At 40.3% G+C, this 18,247-nt stretch overlaps 1 protein-coding gene across 4 annotated transcripts in view; it reads left to right on the forward strand.

Moving 5' to 3' along the window:
• adck1 (aarF domain containing kinase 1) overlaps nt 1-8,258 on the forward strand; it is a 111,610-nt gene extending 103,352 nt beyond the window's left edge. For 2 of the 4 annotated variants that reach the window (XM_058399731.1, XM_058399730.1), the window contains exons 11-12: nt 2,048-2,241; nt 6,647-8,258. In XM_058399731.1, the coding sequence (XP_058255714.1) occupies nt 2,048-2,241; nt 6,647-6,815 (363 nt within the window). In that variant the 3' untranslated portion in view covers nt 6,816-8,258. The remainder of the gene's footprint in view (nt 1-2,047; nt 2,242-6,646) is intronic. The other 2 variants (XM_058399729.1, XM_058399732.1) reach the window with 2 other exon arrangements.
• The last annotated feature ends 9,989 nt before the right edge of the window (nt 8,259-18,247 follow it).

Consider the following 18,247-nt stretch of genomic DNA (forward strand, 5'->3'; position numbering starts at 1 on the left):
ACAGAAGTGCTGTTTAATAGATGACACTCAACGCTTTCTTGAAATAGTACACCTTCCAGACAGTAAGTCACCCTCAAGTGTACATTTTGTTGGGTTTCTGAGACAAAAAAATCTGTTTATGGCCGCTTTAAAGTGTGATAATTGATATCAAGCGATATTAATAATAATAAGTAGTTCTCAACACAGCAGATTCGTGTAAGCCCCGCCCCTGAAAAAAAACAGCCAATCAGCTTGTTAGCAGATGTTACCAGGAAGCCAGATGCTTAAGCATACACGTGCATGGATATTTTTTGCTGTTTGTGATGAAGAATGATGAAGAAACAGAACACCATGTGCATTGTGAAGCATGGTGGTGGTAGCATCGTTTTACAGCCTTGTTACAATGATTATTTAATTATTGCTAATGTTATAGCATATATATGTAATTTCTCATTATATGTTTTAGTTAAATTTCATATATTTCCATCAAACCCCTCCATAATAGGAAGGGATACATGAAAGAATAGCATGCATTCTAACATTATGTAAAAGAGATCATGCTAAATCGGCTGAAATTATTAGCCGTGGTGGAAGGTTCGCATAAAAGCCTAACTTTTTTTGTTTTGCTAATATCAGCTCCTGTTTCTTACACTCACTCCCATGTCACATGCACAGTAAAGAATATATAGAAAGTCAGGAATAAAACAGTGTGTCATGCAATTAAGTGATGAAGAGACAAAGATTTGTAATCACTGATGAAATAATTCATTAATTAATTACTGCTTAATTCATTTGTTTTTTATCCATTTAGAGTTAATTTGGTGGTACAGCGCGTATGTGAAAAAAACTTCTTGTTGGTGCTTCTTGTTTTCACTTGTAGGAGTTCCTTCAGCAACCTCACATCTCTCTCTCTCTCTCTCTCTCTCTCTCTCTCTCTCTTTCTCTTTTTCTTTCGTTCCCCCTCTCTCACCCCCTCTCCCCTTATATGTCCCTCTTTCTTTCTCTCCCTCTCTCTCTTTCTGTCCCTTCCTTCTGTCCCCCCCTTCCTCTCCCACTCTCTCTCTCCCTCGTTTCTGTCTCTATCTTCCTCTTTCTCTGCCCCCCCATTTCTGTCTCTCTCTCTCTCTCTCTCTCTCGCTCTCTCTCGCTCTCTCTCCCTTCCTTCTGTCTATCTCTTCCTCTTTTTCTCTCTCTCTCTTTCTCTTTCTTTCTCTCTCTCTCTCTCTCTCTCTCTCTCTCTCTCTGTCTCTCTCTCCCTCCCAATTTCCATCCCTTTCTTTCTTTCTCTCTCTCTCTCTCTCTCCCCCTCTCCCTCACACTGGAGCAGGGACGATTCCAGGATTTTCATTTAAGGAGAGGTATAATTAATTAATAAATAAATAAATTAATTAATTAATTAATTAATTAAAATAAAATAAAATAAAATAAAATAAAATAAAATAAAATAAAGGTTTGACTAACAGGGTAGAACTTATTGCAGCATTCCACTGTATTGCACAGATGTGTATAAAATTTGAGTACTGAACAAGCCAAATACGAGTCTTCCTGATCTCTCACACACACACACACACACACACACTTGTCCTCTGATCCTTGCTCTGTGATGCTGCGGTCTGCGGATTGAAGAACGCGCTGAAAGACGGGGAGGAGCCGAAAGCCTGCTGCCGTTTACATATGAAATTTAAAGGGGACTGAGGAGATCACGAATTTTGTGTACAGTTTATGGAGAATCTCAGAATTTTTAGGGGGGCTGAGTAGAAATGTTAGGGGGGCTAAAGCCCCCCTAAAAATGGCCTAGCGACGCCCATGCACTGGAGAGTCCTTCCGTACGTGTTGAACAAGTGTTACCAGCGATGACATTTTTTTAATCTGTTTGTAGTGCTGTAGAAGTGAGGGTCGTATTAGAACGAGTGTGTTTACACAAACCTACAAATCAACTCCAGTGAGAATCCGTCAGTGCTGTGGGTTAAAACTTGTTAAATAGCAGATTAAAAGTGTCACTGTTATAGAGGCAATACATTGGATGATGTAATATGTGTGTGTGTGTGTGTGTGTGTGTGCACCTCAGGATGTGGAGATCCGCACGAACGCAGCGCTGTACCTCCCTCAGATCAGCGAGCTGTTGAACCGAGTTCCTCGGCAGATGCTGCTGCTGCTGAAGACCAACGACCTCCTGAGGGGCATCGAGACGGTTCTGCAGACCCGTGCCAGCTCCAGCTCCTTCATCAGCATGAGTCGCTGCTGTACACGAGCACTCGCCAGGTAACACACACACACACACACAAACCCTGACAAACAGCAACACTTTTCTCTCTGTGTAAACCCTTCACAAGGTGAAAGCTTTAAAAACTGCAGGATTTTCAGATTGTTTTTAAACTTTCTCTCATCGTTTTTTTGATGATGATGATGATGATGACAGACATTTTGACCACATACACATTGAAATGTAGCTACAAAACCACATGTTCTAGGTGTGTGTGAGGAAAAAAAAATCCCAGACAGGTTTCAGATATCTTTAGACGCATGTATTTAAATAAGCCTCTCTGCTAGAGGTCAAAGCGAGGCTTTTTTGGGGGAAGTGGAGATATTACAGTGTATTGTGGCTCTTTTTTAGATTTAGACACAACGACTGTCTGTAAAAAACTGCTAACATGTTAAACACACTCTGTAGAAGTCCTGCAATTGTGAAGAGCTGATATATATCATATACAGGGGAACCTTATGAATTTTCGCCTTAAGAATTGAAATTTGGCAAGAAATTTGCATCGGCATACGAAGCATTTTTTGCATACGAACAAAATGAACCGTACTGAACACCAACTAAGTTGCGCATACATCCGGGAGCCGTTCAAAACTTATTAGCATCAACGGAAAGCCAAGCGACGCCAACCAAAGCAAGGTTATGAATTTACAATTGTTTTTCCAGTCAGTGAAAGCTGTTTGGAAAGAGTCAACACACGATACCGACGTTACTTTCGGCATGCGTTCAAATGCTAAGTGATTTTTCGGGCGTATTTTTGTTGACAGATTGGTGGCGTGGGTGGTCTGTTCTATTTTTAGCCCAAGCTTGGTGGCACAACTTCCTGTGAGGTGCCTCTTGACATGGATTGCTTTGCTTGGGTCAGTTCTTTGTAAGCAGCCATACAGTTTACATACGCTTCGTATTGGTCATATTGGTCATATGTTTGGGCGGCTGGAACGGATTATCTGCATTTACATTATTTCTGATGGGAAAATTCGCTTCAATACACATTTTCACCTTAAGAACTCACCTCCAGAACCGATTCAATTCGTAAGCCGAGGTTCCAGTGTATTTGGATTGTTCTAAGGGATTATAAAAAACAGGTTAACTTATTTCTGTTCTCTGACGTTTGCTAGTCAACTTTTTAAAAGTTGTTGCTTTAGCACATCACAGCTTGTTTATTCACCTCTCCATGTTTCTAGCAATTTCTAAAAAAAAAGAAAAAAAGATTCTTTCTTTTCTCAGTAATGTCACATCATCTCTCAGACATCAGTCTCCATCACGCCGGTCCTCATGGGACGTTCTCGGAGTGTAGATAATACGGACGTTAGCGCTCGATGTTATGAAGGTGATGAAGACCAACTCGTTAAAAAATGTTTTTAACTCGAACCTCCCCTCTGTTTAGTGTAATAGTCTGACTCAAGACTCTATGGCACGAGTATATCGTACTTTTCTCAGCCGTCAACGGCCGTATTGATTTATTCGTACAGTTTTAATGAAGAACTCTGCGATTGTGGGAAGGATTTATGTGTGTGTGTGTGTGTGTGTGTGTTTGAGTATGGTGCTGAGGGTGAGAGAGATGGTGATGACTATAAAATCGGTGAGAGAGAGAGAGATATTTGAAAAGAAAGAAAGAGGCATCCAGACATGAAACTCGATGTCATCCGCCTGAGTGCGTCTTTATTAAAACCAAATGGCAGCAGAGTGCAGAATGCAGATCTAAAATCCATTACCACCAGCTCCCGAACGCAGAGACGTCAGGACACACACCAGAGAGAGAGAGAGAGAGAGAGAGAGAGAGAGAGAGAATGACTCGTACATGGCAGGTTTGTCACACTGATGTAGTTTGATCTGTAGTATCATTATCTCTACAATGCTCTGAGTTAGCGTTGGACTCCAACGCCTTGTTTTACAAACCACAAGCTTCTCATCGTAATTATTTACATTATGCCTGTAATACCTTATTGTTTCTATGGTAACAGCTTCGAACATGTCTGGAATTGAATTATTTACCAGTGACGGAAGAAGGAGTCTCCAGTTTCAGTGTGTTGAACTTCACTGCAAGTGAGACCGTTCTGATGGTTATAGCTGCTAGTGACAAGAAGCATAAGCAGGAAGTACGTCTCTACACTCCTGCAGCTGTCCGATCCAGTTAGCCAATCAAGTATCAGAAGCACAACCCTATATTTTAGTTAACGCTTACTGAAATTTTCCCAAAATAAACAAAATTAACATCTGTGCTGCTTTTCCATGGACGGACGAAGCAGAGGGGGCGCCATAGCAACAGACAGGCTAGTTCCAGTAACCGTACACCTATAAAGTGACCTATGCGGTATGACAAAATGACCAGTGTGTAGTGTGTAATTGGATACGCTGCTTTAAATATTTATAAAAGTACCAGAAAGCTGCAGGAGTTTTCCTTCCAGATGCATCATTCATAACGTAAGCAGATATTCCGTCGTTCAATACCAGACAAAAGCATGGGGTGGGGGATGAGGGGTCGAAAAAATACAAATCTGTTTTTAAAAAACTTAGAAAAAGGCTCCATACGCTTACGAGCCATTGGAGGAGGTAAATGTACAGAATAGTGACAAATGAAAGGAAAATAAAGTGGCTGTGTTTGCTGAGTCAGGGTTTTGTGTCAACCTGAGAACAAAAAGGATGAAGGAATCATGTGTAACAGCTGTATACTGTTGGAGTATACATTTATAAGCTGTATATAAACGTTTAATAACGTTGTAATAAAGTGCTTATGCTTGTGAACAACCTTCAGTCAGATTTTAATGTGACTCCCTCTCTCTTTTATAATAATTCTTATAATTATTTTAATATTAATAGGTTTTTTGTATTCTGAAATATAGTATTTCTTTCAACGAGGTCGTTTTATTGTTTTTGGAAATGAAAGAAAAATGCAGAAAAACATAAACTAACGCCCTTCCTGGTCTTCTAATGTTATCAGATTTTAGAGCTGTATGAAGAAAAATTCCGATCTCATGCATCACCCCGGCCGTAACCTGTAACTTTCTTGGAAATGTGAAAATCCTGCAAAATATCATCAATATTCTATGATTCCCAGAAGAGGAGAAAAAATGGCGGCAAATAAACAAGGGCCGTTGAGGAACCTGGTTTTCTTGACACGTCATTGTTGTTGTTTAGATTACAGCGTTTGTGTATGACGTATGGACCTGCTTATAGACGTGATTTTTGTGCGGCGTGACGGAATGGGCACGTCGGTGTGAGTCGGCGCTCCGAGCTTCCGCTAGCTGTCACTCGCAGCCTTCTCCCAGCTCGCTGTTAATAATTCATCCGCTGCTCCTGAGGTGCTACTGAATCCTGCGTGTCCTCGTATGAAATATTGAACACGACTCTTTTCAAGCCACCACGAGTTATGCAATCGGAGCTCGGGGATTGCTGGCAACCTAAAACGTGTCCGTATGCGGCGAGCGTGCTAGAAGTAAGCACGTCGAGAGCACATGCTCCGGGAAAAAGCTGTCAGGTCTGGAGGTGTAGTGGAGCTCAGTCTGCTTCTCGTCTCGCCGCGGCTCGCGTCGTCATGGCGTCATCGTAGAGTGTGAAGCTTTCTGAAGTCCGGCGGGACGATGCAGTCAGGGTGACACTTCAAACCTGCATCAGCACCTTGATTCACTTTCCTTCGTCACACACACAAGCGCTTTCTGACTGTGTTTAACGAGAAATAATATCAAACAATCTGAGACAGACCAAAGGACTAAAGTGCCGCCACATCGCTCCCATCAGCATGTAGTCAGGCAAACGAAGAAAAGATTAAAGAAGTTCATTTTAATGATAAAGATGTTTAGGGGTGGAGCTTTCCTACTATATATATATAGTTGTAGCTTGCTGAAATTTTCTGAAGGCCAACAGACTCACTGTGTCTCATGTGCAGTGTCATGGTTTCTCAAAAAATTCAAAAAATCTATAGGTTACATGATGAATTTTGGATATATTACTTATTGATAAAAATAACTATATCTATAACACAGGTATGACACACACACACACACCAACGTTTGATGTAGAGTGTTCTCTCCTGGTGTCGGAGGTGAAAGTGTGACGTGATGAATGTTTTTGTTGTTCAGTTTAAAGCCATGTTGGTAGGAAAGTGTGCGATTTTGGAGAGTCATTGTTTTTTCCCCTGAGGTCATTCAGCTAAACACTTCCCTCCTCACTCGCTCGCTCTCTCTCTCTATCTCTCTCAACATTCCCCCACCCCTACACACACACATACACACACACACACATTGCTGAACAGACATTGTTAATATTGCATGACCATGAACCAACATGCAGTCAATTTACTTAATCTGCTGTAATCTCTCTCTCTCTGTCTGCCTGTCTCTATCTCTCCATCTCTCCACTTTTCTCTCTCTGCTTCCTTACCTTTTTGCCTCTCTCTCTCGCACACAGTTATAAGAGGAGTAAGACTGACTCGAGGATGAGGAGGCTGCAGATCAGCGTGTCCGAGTCTCTCACTCTGTGTCAGATCAGTCTGTATGAAGTGGTCTTGTGGATTCGGAGCTCATTGTTGGTGAAGTGGATGTGTTACGCGCTCGGCTGTTTGCCCTTTGCACACTGAGGGGTTTAAAAGGGGGTTAAAGACGGACCACCGCACTGCCTCGCTGCCTCTCCACTCCCTCGTGACTCTCATCATCTCTCCATCACACGGAGAGACGAGAGTCACAGAGTTAAACCTGTAATTGCTGTATGTTATCAGTCGAACTCATGTTGAAAATGATGTCAAGCTGTATTTCATCAAACACACAAATGCATTCGAATGCACAAACACTGCATCTGACATTTAAATATGGTTGCCAGGTATAAATAAAATGTGCAGGCACATTCAATTTCAATAGAAACAGAAAGCGAAAGTGATTCAAGTGCCATTGTCCAATCTGAGTTGTCCAATCAGGACAGCTTAACATTAGCTAGCTTGAAGTCTTAATGTCATTAAGTTGCTAGCGCTAGCCTCGCCAGGATTGTGGAGATAGCTGTAGAATATCAGATGTTCATGAAGACGTTAAATATTCTGGTACGTTCATGTTAATGATAAAGATGCGGAGTTTTCCTACTGTATATATAACACCGTCATTACGAGGTTATTATAAGCAGCAACCCAGCGATGTGTGACATCACTGTAAAAAGGGGCGGGGCTACAATGAAAACGGCTCATTAAAAAGTTCACTTTTGTTCGTTTATAATAAAATAATCATTATTTTCTACACATGGTTTGTGGATTTGAATGCATTTTCTCTCTCTGTTTTAATTTTTTTATTTCTTTTGAAATTTTTGTAAATTTTTCCAAAATGCACCACGACACAGAAACGGACGTCTAGACGTCTTGTTGGACGAGTTTAGAAACTTTAGATGAAATTCCATTCAACACACCATCTCTGAAATACCGCACAATTTATTTGATTTATTTACATTATAATTTATTTATTTACACTCTTACGTAGCCATAATGTCAGCTAGCTAGTTCAAGTTCTAGTTCAGCTCCGTGTCAACCAGCTGTTGCTATAGAAACGGTGCCTGTTATGGTTGCTGTAACGTGAGGAGGCTCGTTTTTGCAGGTGTTTAATTTAATTAATAATAATTTTTTTAAAGTGTGTGCTGTTGTTGAATAATAAATAAATAAATTTGGTTGTTTAAGAGGAATAAAAGAAATCCTAATATATGTCTTGTTTTAACTTTTTTTTTTTTTTTACCTGTGATATAAATGTGTGGTATTTAAAAAAATTAAAAAATGATTATTGCTTAATTGTTGAATAATTATTTTAATTATTATAAATGTAATATTTTTCTTTTTAATGTTTTTTGCTGTATTTTCTTTCCCAGACAATTCCTTCATTTTTTTCATACCCCTGTCCACGTGCACGGCTGTTTAAACTTAAATGGACATTTAAAATAATCTGAAACAAATCCTATTAATGTCTCAGTGATGATATGTTGATATCATTATGTTTTTACATATTTAATATATATTTTTTAATTTCAGGTGTCTCCTACTCTGCAGTTATTGAGACTAATTAGGAGACTTTGATTTATTAAATTGAAATAAATGTAACTGGAACAAATACGCTGATGTGAGATCATCATATGATACTGATATCATCTTCCTCGAGCAATTTTTTTCAAATATAATGGCACCCTTATGAAGCGCCGCAAGTTCAGCGGTTTATTGATGAACCCGGGACGAACCCCAGGGCAGGTAGAGATCCATTAAAGTTCTTTTCTGTGCTTCTGATGGGTTCCTCAGGTGAGTGCGTGGTGTTGGATCATCCCAGCAGGTCTTCATGAAGAGCCCAAAGGCAGCGACAGGCAGCGGAGCGAATCCAGAGAGTCTCTGAATTCCCTAGAGCAGAGAGAGAGAAGAAAGAAAAGGAGAGAATGAAAGACAGAGAGAGAGAGGGAGAGACAGAGAGAGAGATAGAGAGAAAGACAGAGAGGGTGAGACTGAGAGAGACAGAGAAAGAAAGACAGACAGAAAATGAGAGAGAGATAGACAGAGAGAGATATAGAGACAGAGAGAGAAACACAGAGACAGAAAGAGAGAGAAAAAAGAGGGATAGAGAGAGAGAGTTATTGAGATCTCCAGGCGACTGTGGCCTGTGTGATGGACACACTTATCTGCTCAACAGGTTTCAACACTAAATGGCTTTCCATCCAGGCGGGGCGCCATGTTTTGGCCTTCACTCTTCACAATAAAGTGCCATTTAGTTGCCTGAAGAATAAATTCGAGCTGCTGCATTTCCAGGAAAGCGCTAGAACACCAGAACATGGGCAATTAATACTGCACAGGGATAAAAAGCAATCACACTGACTCACTACATAATTCCACCACAAGCTTATTTTGCTTTTAATAAAAACGTTCTATTTTTTGGCATTGGGGTCGTGGATGATACGTCACCCTCAGTGGTATTTCCAGGTACTGCAGTCAATGACTGGGTGCGTATCAGGGTTAGATAAATCACTCAGTCATTAATGACCCTGCTGGAAAAGTAACAGCTAATAAATCACATGGTTATATTAATGCGCTCGTTCTCATCTGTTTCCGTTTCTATGGCAACAGATCATTCACAGGGGACTGTAATTGTTAGAATAAACATTATTATTTAAAAAAAAATTAAAGAAAAAATATAATCGTAGATGCAGTCAAAATTTGTAAAAATTTGTATATAAGTTTACGCCCTGTGGTAATGTGATGAGGGTTTTTTTTTTTTTTTGAATATTTAAATATTTTATTTTCTTGAAGACGAGGAAAGGAAAGGAGTCTAGTATTGGAAAGACTCTTCTCTCTGCATTAATTTAAGTGAGAACATTAACATATTTCTTGACGCACTTCATTGTATCAACGTTATTTAGTTGAATTGACTAAATACAGTAGGTTTGAGAGAAATGTGTCTACGATTGCTGAGAAAAAAAATGATATTAATATTTCATATCTATAATATAGGACAAGTTTACAGTCTCGTCTAAGTAGACTTTATGAAGCTGATGCTGACTTGCAGATGTGTTAGTGTAGTAAAAAGCTAGTACAAAGCTATAACTAGTAAAACTAATCTTACATTATCTAGCTTGTTGTGTTACTGAATCACTTGTGACTGATTCATGAGTCAATGAATCAATGTTTCATGATTGAAATCGTTTAATTGTGTTGTGGATTTCAAATCAGGCGTGCAGACTGGGCCTCGGTAAGCATAAACTCCAGGGCCAGACCCTGACCCGGATAAAAAACCCATCCATCTCCATCAAAAAGCCGAGGCAGGTGCTGCCAAATGTAATCATGGAGGTAATGGGCCTGCAGGCTGGATGGCCACAGTGTGAGCTGAACATGACCACAGGTTGGGCAAATATCCAAGAATATGGATGCCTCACTTCTAAAATCCTGAGCAGATCAGAAGAGTGTGAGGTCAGATGATCAATTCATCCCAACTGTGCTGTAGGATGGGTCTCAGATCATCTGGCTAGCTGTGCTTATCAGGACTGTTATTCTAATCTTCAGCTGAAGGAGAAGAAAACTAAAATGCCACAATCCTTCACGGAGCTAAAACCTCGTCTCTTTCCTCCTCAGCCTGATGCTCTAGCTGACCTCAGCAAGCTCTGGAAATGTGCTGCGTCTTCGTTCGGCGTGAAAGGTGCCCATTATGCCGTCAGCCTGTGGCTCGTCCGTGCGCAGCCAAAAATACACTTTATATAACACCAATCAGAGCTTCTGACATGTTGATTCGTACCGAGCTTTTAATTGTAGACAGAGTCACAAGGCAGTTTTACAGAGTTAGATCATTTTTACATACTTACAATTTTATAGATTTAAACATGAGCCTTGAGCTACTGGCTGTGAGGGATGACTAAATACCATGAGGTAACTCCAGTGTCTCGTGATGCTACCACCAGTGTGCTTCAAAATATAGACTTTACAATCACCAGGCTACAACATATAGATCCTACCACCCCCATGCTTCAAATTACAGATCCTACCACCACCATGCTCTAACATAGTGATGCTTCCCACACCAGGCTTTAAAATTTAGACTCTACCACCACCATGCTTCATAATATAAACTTTACCACCACCAAGCATCAAAATATAGATGCTACCACCACCATGGTTCAAAATTTAGGCTCTACCACCACCATACTTTAAAATTTAGGCTCTACCACCACCATGCTTCAGAATATAGATCCTATCAGCACCATGCTTCAGAATATAGACTCTACCACCACCATGCTTCAGAATATAGATCCTATCAGCACCATGCTTCAGAATATAGACTCTACCACCACCACCATGCTTCAAAATATAGGCTCTACCACCACCATGCTTCAAAATATAGACTCTATCACCACCATGCTTCAGAATATAGACTCTACCACCATCATGCTTCAAAATATAGATTCTACCACCACCATGCTTCATAAAATAGACTCTACCACCACCACACTTCAAAATATAGACGCTCCCACCACCATGCTCCATAATATAGAGTCTATCACCACCACACTTCAAAATATAGACTCTACCACCACCATGCTTCAGAATATAGACTCTACCACCACCATGCTTCAGAATATAGACTCTACCACCACCATACTTCAAAATATAGACGCTCCCACCACCATGCTCCATAATATAGAGTCTACCACCACCACACTTCAAAATATAGAGTCTACCACCACCACACTTCAAAATATAGAGTCTACCACCACCACACTTCAAAATATAGAGTCTACCACCACCACACTTCAAAATATTGACTCTATCACCACCATGCTTCAAAATATAGACTCTACCACCACCACACTTCAAAATATAGAGTCTACCACCAGCACACTTCAAAATATAGACTCTATCACCACCATGCTTCAAAATATAGACTCTACCACCACCACGCTTCAAAATATAGACTCCATCACCACCATGCTTCAAAATATAGACTCTATCACCACCATGCTTCAAAATATAGACTCTACCACCACCATGCTTCAAAATATAGACTCTACCACCAGCACACTTCAAAATATAGATGCTCCCACCACCATGCTCCATAATATAGAGTCTACCACCACCACACTTCAAAATATAGACTCTACCACCACCATGCTTCAAAATATAGAGTCTACCACCACCATGCTTCAGAATATAGACTCTACCACCACCACACTTCAAAATATAGACTCTACCACCACCATGCTTCAGAATATAGACTCTACCACCACCATACTTCAAAATATAGACGCTCCCACCACCATGCTCCATAATATAGAGTCTACCACCACCACACTTCAAAATATAGAGTCTACCACCACCACACTTCAAAATATAGAGTCTACCACCACCACACTTCAAAATATAGACTCTACCACCACCACACTTCAAAATATAGAGTCTACCACCACCACACTTCAAAATATAGACTCTACCACCACCACACTTCAAAATATAGACTCTACCACCACCATACTTCAAAATATAGACTCTCCCACCACCATGCTCCATAATATAGAGTCTACCACCACCACACTTCAAAATATAGAGTCTACCATCACCACACTTCAAAATATAGAGTCTACCACCAGCACACTTCAAAATATAGACTCTACCACCACCATACTTCAAAATATAGACGCTCCCACCACCATGCTCCATAATATAGAGTCTACCACCACCACACTTCAAAATATAGAGTCTACCACCACCACACTTCAAAATATAGAGTCTACCACCACCACACTTCAAAATATAGAGTCTACCACCACCACACTTCAAAATATTGACTCTATCACCACCATGCTTCAAAATATAGACTCTACCACCACCATGCTTCATAATATAGACTCTATCACCACCATGCTTCAAAATATAGACTCTACCACCACCATGCTTCATAATATAGACTCTACCACCACCATACTTCAAAATATAGACGCTCCCACCACCATGCTCCATAATATAGAGTCTACCACCACCACACTTCAAAATATAGAGTCTACCACCAGCACACTTCAAAATATAGACTCTACCACCACCATACTTCAAAATATAGACGCTCCCACCACCATGCTCCATAATATAGAGTCTACCACCACCACACTTCAAAATATAGAGTCTACCACCACCACACTTCAAAATATAGAGTCTACCACCAGCACACTTCAAAATATAGACTCTACCACCACCATACTTCAAAATATAGACGCTCCCACCACCATGCTCCATAATATAGAGTCTACCACCACCACACTTCAAAATATAGAGTCTACCACCACCACACTTCAAAATATAGAGTCTACCACCAGCACACTTCAAAATATAGACTCTACCACCACCATACTTCAAAATATAGATGCTCCCACCACCATGCTCCATAATATAGAGTCTACCACCACCACACTTCAAAATATAGAGTCTACCACCACCACACTTCAAAATATAGAGTCTACCACCACCACACTTCAAAATATAGAGTCTACCACCACCACACTTCAAAATATTGACTCTATCACCACCATGCTTCAAAATATAGACTCTACCACCACCACACTTCAAAATATAGAGTCTACCACCAGCACACTTCAAAATATAGACTCTATCACCACCATGCTTCAAAATATAGACTCTACCACCACCACGCTTCAAAATATAGACTCCATCACCACCATGCTTCAAAATATAGACTCTATCACCACCATGCTTCAAAATATAGACTCTACCACCACCATGCTTCAAAATATAGACTCTACCACCAGCACACTTCAAAATATAGACTCTACCACCACCATGCTTCAAAATATAGACTCTATCACCACCATGCTTCAGAATATAGACTCTACCACCACCACACTTCAAAATATAGACGCTCCCACCACCATGCTCCATAATATAGAGTCTACCACCACCACACTTCAAAATATAGACTCTACCACCACCATGCTTCAGAATATAGACTCTACCACCACCATACTTCAAAATATAGATGCTCCCACCACCATGCTCCATAATATAGAGTCTACCACCAGCACACTTCAAAATATAGACTCTACCACCACCATACTTCAAAATATAGAGTCTACCACCACCACACTTCAAAATATAGAGTCTACCACCACCACACTTCAAAATATTGACTCTATCACCACCATGCTTCAAAATATAGACTCTACCACCAGCACACTTCAAAATATAGACTCTATCACCACCATGCTTCAAAATATAGACTCTACCACCACCACGCTTCAAAATATAGACTCTACCACCACCATGCTTCAAAATATAGACTCTACCACCACCATGCTTCAAAATATAGACTCTATCACCACCACGCTTCAAAATATAGACTCTACCACCACCACACTTCAAAATATTGACTCTATCACCACCATGCTTCAAAATATAGACTCTACCACCACCATGCTTCAAAATATAGACTCTACCACCACCATGCTTCAAAATATAGACTCTACCACCAGCACACTTCAAAATATAGACTCTATCACCACCACACTTCAAAATATAGAGTCTACCACCACCACACTTCAAAATATAGAGTCTACCACCACCACACTTCAAAATATAGAGTCTACCACCACCACACTTCAAAATATAGATTCTACCACCACCACACTTCAAAATATAGAGTCTACCACCACCACACTTCAAAATATAGAGTCTACCACCACCACACTTCAAAATATTGACTCTATCACCACCATGCTTCAAAATATAGACTCTACCACCACCACACTTCAAAATATAGACTCTACCACCACCACGCTAAAGAATATAGACTCTACCACCACCATGCTTCAAAATATAGACTCTATCACCACCATGCTTCAAAATATAGACTCTACCACCACCATGCTTCACAATATAGACTCTACCACCAGCACACTTCAAAATATAGACTCTATCACCACCATGCTTCAAAATATAGACTCTATCACCACCATGCTTCAAAATATAGACTCTACCACCACCATGCTTCAAAATATAGACTCTACCACCACCATGCTTCAAAATATAGACTCTACCACCAGCACACTTCAAAATATAGACTCTATCACCACCATGCTTCAAAATATAGACTCTACCACCACCACACTTCAAAATATAGAGTCTACCACCAGCACACTTCAAAATATAGACTCTACCACCACCACGCTAAAGAATATAGACTCTACCACCACCATGCTTCAAAATATAGACTCTATCACCACCATGCTTCAAAATATAGACTCTACCACCACCATGCTTCAAAATATAGACTCTACCACCACCATGCTTCAAAATATAGACTCTACCACCAGCACACTTCAAAATATAGACTCTATCACCACCATGCTTCAAAATATAGACTCTACCACCACCACACTTCAAAATATAGAGTCTACCACCAGCACACTTCAAAATATAGACTCTACCACCAGCACACTTCAAAATATTGACTCTACCACCACCATGCTTCAAAATATAGACTCTATCACCACCACACTTCAAAATATTGACTCTATCACCACCATGCTTCAAAATATAGACTCTATCACCACCATGCTTCAAAATATAGACTCTATCACCACCATGCTTCAAAATATAGACTCTATCACCACCATGCTTCAAAATATAGACTCTATCACCACCATGCTTCAAAATATAGACTCTACCACCACCATGCTTCAAAATATAGACTCTATCACCACCATGCTTCAAAATATAGACTCTACCACCACCATGCTTCAAAATATAGACTCTATCACCACCATGCTTCAAAATATAGACTCTATCACCACCATGCTTCATAATATAGACTAACACCACCACACTTCAAAATATAGAGTCTACCACCAGCACACTTCAAAATATAGACTCTACCACCACAGTGTACAACAATGTACAACAAGGACGTTCATGATGTAAACGTTTAAATGTAGCATAATGAATACTAGTAACGATGTTTCCAGCCTGAGATCTGTCCCATTCCTGTGGTATAGCAGTCCAGCACAGCGTAGCTCTCATTGAGGCGTGCAGTGTGCAGACTGCAGAGGAACGCTCACTGCTCTCTGACATTTTGAGGTTAGAAAGCAGGAACCGCGGGTTTACTGAGCACAGCTCGGGGTTTAAGTGGAAAAGCAGCCATGAAAGACATTTTTAATCTGCTAATGGAAAATCATATTACATTTTTCCTCTTCAATTTTGCTCTTCTGTGAAGTAATATTATAGACTCCGGGCTCGAACCGAGGAGCGTTTTTTATTTATTTTTCCCTTATTTTTTTCCCTCGCTGTCCATATGTTAGAATGTTTAAGCCCGGCATTGGAGAGGGAGATTAGTTTTCTCCCAGTGACTAAGTCTTCCATAGGATTATGTCCGTTTGTCCTTACGTAGCCTCTACGACCATCTTCATCATCCCTTATTCGCCATTATTCCCCGCTGACGAGGTTAATGTGTATTAGCCGAGCTCGCTCCAGACCGACCGCTTCTGTAAGGTGTTTCAGCCAGAACATGTCAGATGTTTTATTCTGCGCAGATGAAAGCCACTTTATGCTCCCGCTCGAGTGATTGCGTGATTGCAGAGTCGTTTAGGCCTAGAGTTATTTTCTATTCCATACATTTAAACATTAAAACCTGACATTAACAGGCTTAAGGTTAACATATTCCTCTGTTAAATTGCGCCCGCATTTCACTCGTACGTGAGGAACAGGGTAGAGCTTTTTAGCGTTTAAACAGCAAAAGGTTTTTGACTAGAATTAACGATAATGATTTATAATTTACTTTCAATCTATCATTTGCGAATCAGGATTCCTGAAGTGATCTTGTCCTTCTGTATAATTGGAGATGAAGAAAGAAGAATAAGAGAGAGAGAGAGAGAGAGAGAGAGAGAGAGAGAGAGAGAGAGAGAAGATGGGCTTGGTTAGAGAGAGATGGAGAGAGAGAGAGAGAGAGAGAGAGAGAGAGAGAGAGAGATAGATGGACAGATAGAGAGACTTGGTGAGAGAGAGCAAGAGAGAGAGACTTGGTGAGAGAGAAAGAGAGAGAACATGCTGTACTTCTTCCTTGGAGAGAGAGAGAAAGAGAGAGAGAAAGAGAGAGAGAACATGCTGTCCTTCTTCCTTGGAGAGAGAGAGAGAGAGAGAGAACGAACATGCTGTCCTTCTTCCTTGGAGAAAGAGAGAGAAAGAACATGCTGTCCTTCTTCCTTGGATGGTCAGAAGGCGTGAATTAAGTAATTAATGACATCATGCAATTTGCATATTATTTATTAACAAACAATACAAGGTACGTTTTATCAGTTTATTTTTACCTTTAATGACGTAGAACATCCATGAAACCTGCTATTTGCTTGCAGCTATAAACAATCATCCTTCCATCCATCTCTAACTCTTTTCTCTCTTGAAGATAATCTCTAGAAGACAAAAAAATAAACGCAGCTTGTCACGTTGAACAGAGACGTGTAAACTCTCATAACGCAAAGCTCTGACACTGGAGGCTCCTTCCATCAATCTTAGGGCAGGAATTATACGTTTTCTTTATTAGATAACGAAGCAATATATTATCAAGCTACAAATCTCTCTGGATGAGCTGTTGCTATAGAAACGATAACGATTCTGAACCAGAGCCTTAACATTAACATCATCTACTGTTAGAGAAAATCGACATTTTTCCAGAGTTTTAAAACTACATTTGAAACAAAAAGCTCTGTTTACGTGTTTATAATGATCTGGAAAGCGAGATCGTTATCGATCGTTGCAAGCCATAGTGGCGGTTAACTAATCACCCTCGGACTCACTCCTCCATCAGGACGCCGTCTCGCAGCTCTCTCGCTATCGATAGGAGAAATCTCCCGAGGATCTCAGAGACAATGTATTTCATTTGACTGTAATTAATGCTGGTACGTTTATTTTACTCGGCTTTGCATAAGTAAGCTCTTCTTTAATTAGCGCACTCAGGAGCGATCGATGGCGTGGCGCTGAGCCGGTCCTGAGATCGGGCGGACAGATACCGCGTGGTGTTCTGTCTCTCCTGATAACGCTGTGTAGGAAAAAGGAAATGGTGCAGATGCTCCAGCGTGAGGAGAGAAAGGCAGGCTTTGTAAATGGCGTCATTAGTGCTGGTGTGTGGTGTTTAAAACAACATCTGTGAGATGTAAGCATCCTGACGGTTCATTCAACGGAGATCCAACAGATGTTCCAACGATTCTTCGGGTTATTTCGCAAGAACTAGCTGTAGTGATGCAGAAAAAAACGGAAATGAAATAACGCACGTCTGAGTGCAAAATGAATCCCGCTTCTTCGGTCATATTCTCGATTCTGATTGGTGGTATATAATTTTCTGTTTAAATGGATGTTCCACAACATGACATGTAACTATAAATGGATAAAAAATATACTGTATGAGTCTATAATTAATAAATAAATAAATAAATAAATAAATAAATAAATAAATAAATAAATAAATAAATACATTTGTGCAATCATCACACCACCCTGCTGTTGATTATTTCCCCATAACGGCA

This window comes from Hemibagrus wyckioides, linkage group LG09 (assembly GCF_019097595.1).
Source record: "Hemibagrus wyckioides isolate EC202008001 linkage group LG09, SWU_Hwy_1.0, whole genome shotgun sequence".
Classification (NCBI taxonomy): domain Eukaryota; kingdom Metazoa; phylum Chordata; class Actinopteri; order Siluriformes; family Bagridae; genus Hemibagrus; species Hemibagrus wyckioides.